The following is a 6,527-nucleotide window of genomic DNA, read 5'->3' as shown; positions in this document are numbered from 1 at the left end:
TTTTCGCTAAATTGAATGAACCTTTTGTCAAATGGACTGACAAAAGTGCGAAATTGGCCGGGAAGACCTATATTTAAAGGGGGGAGGCAACATTATTTCAGATGTAATGCCTTTAGTAGATCAAACGAGCCATCAGAGGAAAATGTTTATGTCAAGTCCTGCATTAAGGATTAAATAACGCTGCTGAGAGCAGCTTTAGACGAGCAACTTTCTGTCGTATGTGATCTGAATGTCTATGATATGTCACACCATTAAAACATCTCGCTATAGCCACTTGGGGTTAACACCCGCTCGCATCCTCTGAGAAAGCATAAAAGAGACCAATCACGCACTGACACTCCGGGCGTTGGTACTGAGGGTCTCGCCACTCGTTAGCTGGATGCTCTCGGGATCCAAAGAACTCCCGTTGGTTGACTTCTCTGACCTCATACGCGTGCCGAAAGCTGCGCCGGATCCCGATCCCGATCCCGGCGTCGGCTTGGCCTTGACTTTATCTCCACGGAATTGTCCCGGCCTCTCCTCTCCGAACTGGCAGTGGAGCCAGCGCCGCCACTGGTCGCGGATCTCCTGCTGCCGAAGGCAGAACATGACGAAAACGAAGAAGCCCTGTAGGGGGTTAAAGATGAGGAAGAGAATGTTGAAGACGATTCGAGCGCCCCCTATAGCCAGGAAGCCGAAGACCCAGGTCAAACCCAGCAGCACCGAGATGGCCACGGCGTTTTGAATTCGTCGCCATGTCTCTCCTTGGTCGGCCTTGTGTGCTGCAACGGTCTTGCGACAAGTCAACTCCTGCAGCACCAACGCGAAGATAACAAAATTTACGAGGAGGAGTACGGCCACTAAGAGAAGGACACCGAAATACAGAGCCGGGCCAGGACTGACGAAGCAACTGGAAAGAAATTAAAACAGCGTATTGAGATAATGCATGTACCCCGTGATAAATTACGTTGTACAAACACAGAAAACAAATACAAAAATATATAAATGCATTATTGTCATGAGCACAATAATTGGCCTGCCATAAAAAGGATATTGCTAAATGAATGTTAACTTTTAGACTATCATGGTATTTCAAAGGCACTCGATCACAAATGACCGTCTTTGTTGCATGACAGCGATAATGCGTATACCTTTGATAATTTTGTTTCGTACATATAATGAAACTAGGGATTTCGCGTTATCTCAACTGCTAACACAGCTACATGTTTTTCTGTATCAGCTTTGATAGTTAGCTATTAAGAATAATATTATCTATGGCGAGATGTAGATCCTACTTAGGCATTCTAAATGAAAAAAAAAAATATTCTCATTCGATATACTCACCCGTATGCATGCAAGAATTACCGAGTTTTTGTTTGCACCTACGTTCAAAACGGATGAGTTTCATCCAACGCTTATCACAACAAGAGATAATGACGGTTGTTTATAGCAAAATAATATGATACTGCAAAGAAATTATCGTATACGATGACGTTGATTGATCATGCAATACATATCGCTTTCAAAGATTTGAGTTTTGAAAGGGATTACAAACTTACTAAGTGTTGTCACCCAAGTACATGGAATGGTCCGAAGCTACAATTATGATGCACACGACAAGGGGCAAACCTATGTGGAATCGAATCAAGAATGTATGACACAGTAGATAAGGCGATAGAAACTGACACGGGGAGCATGCGTTTGAAACTCACCAGGTTCGTGCGAGCTTTCTTGAATGATACTGCTACTACTACCTCAACTACTACTACTAGTGCTACTACTACTACTAAGACGACGACGACTACTACTACTACTACTACTACTATTTCTGATAATGATAATGACAGCAGAAATAATGATATTGGTAAAGAGAGTATCAGTTATAGTTATGGTGTTTATGATAATGATAATAATAATAACAATGACAAAAGCTGCAACTACCGTAAAAAAAATAACAATTATCATTCAATTTGCAATTATTATCCCCCATTTTAATTATAATTGTTATAAAAATCATACATGCTATCATTGATAAAGGGTATTGTACGATTGTACGATCATTTATATCATTATCATGCGTATTAGAATTATTTTGCCATTACACTGTACCACTACCATTACTACTACTACTATTACTTTTACTACTACTACTACTACTACTACCACCAGTAGTACTAACACTTTTACTGCAAGTATTACAAGTAGTAATAGTAGTACAAAATGTAGAAGTCGTGTTGGAAGCAGTAGTAGAAGCTAGTATTAGTATGTGACTTCATAGCCTTATTTTTCATTCCATGGTCCTCTCACAAGGTCAACCATAACTGCATTGTTGTTGATATCTTCATATCAAATTGAAATTTCATAATTGTACTACTGCTTACAGAGGAATATTCATGTTAATAATAATAGTCTAGTAGACGTTCAGTGAGGAATTTTCGTACAAAAACAAGTGCATATAACTAATGATCATATTCATTAACTCAATAATCTGCAAGGCGTCATCAAGGGGTTCATCCGATATTAATTTTTAAAAAGTATTATAGATGCGTTCAGTTTTCAGTTATTCCAAACTGCGAGCAGATCTCCTTCTATATCAAGATTTTGAAGAGTTTATTGTGATGATTTATTTTCTTTCTTGAAAAACGTAATCCAAAAGAAGATGCCTTTAATAGAGGCATATTAGATTATGCGTAATTTCGGTTCGCGACCACTCTCGAACAGTCACGTCCAGTACGGAGAAGAGTCCCGATCCCCATTTTCACTGAACATCATTCGATGAGACAAACATATCGTTTGTATTTCAATACCAGACTAGCTATATTAACGGGCCTACAGTTATATTCTGCAAGAATCAAAGCAACTAAAGTATTGAGTGCCACATGATACTTAGCTCGCATCATTGGGAGAATAACTTCACCCCTCTTAAGATGCAGTCCCCGTTCAAAGCGACAGTAATAAATCTCTTTTCAGAGAAACGAGCAAAACGTTCCCGAAGAACGAAAGAAGAGATAGCTTTGCTGCAATATACGTGATTTGATTTGATTTGATTTGATTTGACTTGATTTGATTTGATTGCTACTTCATGGGGTGGAACACCCTGAGCAGCAGAGCTGGTTTCCAATTGCTCGGTCTTTAAAACAACTGACTTCAGACTATGGCAACACATAATTGTAAACATTGATTGTTGACTAAAGACTTGTACTAGAGTGTAAAATTAGCTTTAGATTGTAAAGTGTATAATGAATACATGTAGGAGACGGACTGCGTAACTTACCCCACGCACAGAGACAGGCCTTCAGCATAAACTTCGACACGTGGGCGTTGAAAACCTTAACGAATTGGAGATACATGCTGACGGCCTCGACCGCCATCCAGCACATGGAAGCTAGGAGGAAGTAGTGGATGAGCAGGCCAACGATCACGCAACCCGCCGTAGGGTATCGTCGATCGATTCCGATGACGAAGACGAAGTAGAGACCGAGTAGAGCGAGACAGAGGTTGAGTAAAATCTGCTGAGGCTGTTTGGTGCGGAGTTTCCTGGCAGGTAAGATATAAGAATAGAGTGCAAAATGGCATTGAGATCGATATTACAAATCCGAAATAAGTAACCCCCCTATCCCCCACCCACCCCCAAGACAAAATATTTTTAAAAAATCGTTGGGGAAAACGTCTTCTAGGATCATCGTATAAGTTTACAAGATCTTGGTGATAGATACTTTTATGTCGAAAACAAGATGAAACGTGTTTAACTCCCTTTACTTTGTAACGGTATCTGCTAATCTGCTAACGATCGAACAGCAAATCCAGCCAAAGATAACTAGCCTCTTCATTACCTGTGACATTTTGTTAACTCACACTTAATGCTTTATAGCGCTCACATATGAGGTAAAGGATTTTTTCAAGTATATTTGCCTTCACTTTTCTATGTTCATTAATTCTTGCATTCGTCTACCACATCAAACGATGACAAAAAAAGAGAGATAAGAACAAGAAAGAATAAAGATTTATTGTGTATCTAAGACCGAAAAGGTTGATCACCCACACCAAGGTCGCAAACGGTGACAAAAGAAAAAAAAACGCAAGAAGAGAATAAAGATTTATTGTGTATCTAATATCGAAAAGGGGTCCCCAAATACCTACTTCATGCTCAGATATGTGACGATTGTGATGACGAGACATATGATAGAGATAGCGCAACCGATGATGCCGAGTACGTCGAGAACAATGTGCCCAATATCCCCAGAAATGTCCTATACGATAAAATAGATAGATAGATAGATAGATAGTTAAATAGATAGAAAAATGTATACAAGATAGTTAAATAGATAAATGAATAAATGGATGGACCAATCAATCAATCAATCAAACAATCAAGCGAAAGATGAATAAATACATAGAAACATAATACATTATAATACAAAATATATAACACCGAGATACAAGCAAGTTAAAGATGACTCTATTCTTATCAATCATTAGGCTCCATGGAAACTTTCTCACCATTGTAAAACATTACTGTATGGATGACCACAGGTAAAAGGAAGAGCTGAATCTGACTACATTCACTAATAAGGATAGTTGATTATAATAGTAATGATGGATGATAATGATGACGGCATTGACAATGACAATAATGACCATGATTCTTTACAACGCGAATTGTTTGGGATGTCTCTTGTATAGACATTTTCCTTCTGTAATACAGCATTACGACATTAGCGTTTACTATTAATTATTAATCAATCAGTCAATTAATAATCAAAGAAAAATTGAATAGGTATGACGTGAATTTATTCGGATGGCTGTTGCGTCTTAGACAGTGTAATGCAAAGCGCTGTGAAAAAAACCACCAAAAACCTAAAACAATATATTATCAAATGCGATTATTGTATTATATTGCATCGTATTGTATTGTAGTGTATCACCGGCACTATCATCACAGAACTAATAAATGAAATGACATGGCACCACCTAGACTTTCATGATGTTTAGATGATCAAGTAATTGAGCAAACATCATTGTATCAAACATGTGATCTTGTGCAACAAAATAAAACATCCAGAACTACATCAGCACTAAACACAGTAATGACAGAAATCACCGACTATTAAATTGCTTCAGTCATGACCTACTTTAGGTTGACTTGATTCATCTAAGTGGCATGTACTGACAAAATTCATCCTGATTGAAATTCAGATTCGTATCGATACATCGCCACATAATAACGGCGTAAGATGCCCCCTCCCCCCCCCCTCAAAAAAAAAATCGTTCTCACCAGAAGCACAGCGAAACTGGTGAGATGATCACAGAGACAACGAATGCCGTCAACGTCGGGTAGATCCTCTCTTCGACACCCTTCGGATGACCATCGTCCTCCGAGACTCGTCTCCTCCCAAAACACACACGTCCGACTGTCCACCTGTTCGTCTTGCAGTGTGACCTGCGTTACACCGTCATATGAACAGAGTAATACTTAATAGATCTGGACCAGCAAACCCTCTGCAGATTACTACTTTAATGACGCCTCTGCCATCGGAATGCATCGCAATTAACAATGTAGTAGGTAGTGATCACAGACTTGATTTGTTTCTATTTCTTTCCTGACGATTTTTGCATATTCCATGCACCACAGCTCGGCATCCTTTCACCAGTGAGTATGATTGGTTGTTTCCGAAAAAGGGACTTCTAGCAGTAATATTCTACTTAGCGGAGCATCATGGGAAATACTTTGCATACAAAATAATGAATAAAGAACAATGACTATGATACATACAATTATATATTCATGTATTATGTTAAAACAATATCAAGTGCACACATTTGTGTACGTATTTCCAAACTTATTTGGGTTGCTGTGAAAGCAGAAAATATAATTAAGTGTCTACGTCGTACATAATTAATAAATCAAATCTCTAGTACACTACTAGTATCTCATTGTTCCAACTAAAAATGTACTGTATACTACCACTGACTACCCCGAGAAAACAAGTATCGGCTGGATGGATAAATGTGTCGGGATACGTAACGAAGTTTGTTGTTTCTGTATCCAATTCAGCCTGATTGTCATGACACAAGACTGTGTCATCGTCCAACGTCAACATTTTATTACAATAGGTACAGCACTATCTAGGCCATCAGGCCATGCTTCTTCAACTTGATCTGAAGTACACTCTATATTCTGCGCACACACCTTACTGAAAATATGTTTCTGTGAATGACTGCTAATGCCTTCCATGATTAACTTTACTCACATTACGTTCCAAGAATACGGTTTCCACTTCTTGGCCGGCTGGTAGCCCCTTGATTATGACACCCTCAACTGTAGCCGAAATGACACTCGTGCCAACAGTCAGGCGACGCCCAGGACCAATATCGTACTGTTGATCTTCGCTCTGAAACAACTTACTTTGCTTGAAAGCGAAGAAACTGATGGGGACATTGTCTTTGTCTAGGAATGGGTGAGAAGATTTAGTTTGGAACACAGAATGATGGTTGGCACTCTGGAAATACAGCATTACTTTGTAAAGAAGGCCAGTTGACTCCTGGCC

The 6,527-nt window shown here is 39.1% G+C and overlaps 1 protein-coding gene across 1 annotated transcript in view; it reads right to left on the bottom strand.

The window, feature by feature from the left end:
- Positions 1-324: 324 nt before the first annotated feature.
- The window catches only part of LOC139725231 (uncharacterized), a 52,656-nt gene continuing 46,453 nt past the window's right edge, over positions 325-6,527 (bottom strand). Inside the window, exons 14-19 of the mRNA XM_071636321.1 lie at positions 6,231-6,433; positions 5,255-5,419; positions 4,120-4,229; positions 3,254-3,516; positions 1,539-1,608; positions 325-889 (exon numbers count right to left, since the gene is read on the bottom strand). Of these exons, the coding sequence (XP_071492422.1) occupies positions 325-889; positions 1,539-1,608; positions 3,254-3,516; positions 4,120-4,229; positions 5,255-5,419; positions 6,231-6,433 (1,376 nt within the window). The remainder of the gene's footprint in view (positions 890-1,538; positions 1,609-3,253; positions 3,517-4,119; positions 4,230-5,254; positions 5,420-6,230; positions 6,434-6,527) is intronic.

Source organism: Diadema antillarum, unplaced genomic scaffold (genome assembly GCF_040938485.1).
Source record: "Diadema antillarum isolate AM-2024a unplaced genomic scaffold, OU_Dant_1.0 seq00000028_RagTag, whole genome shotgun sequence".
NCBI classification, from domain to species: Eukaryota; Metazoa; Echinodermata; class Echinoidea; order Diadematoida; family Diadematidae; genus Diadema; species Diadema antillarum.
This window is presented reverse-complemented; position numbering and strand designations above follow the sequence as displayed.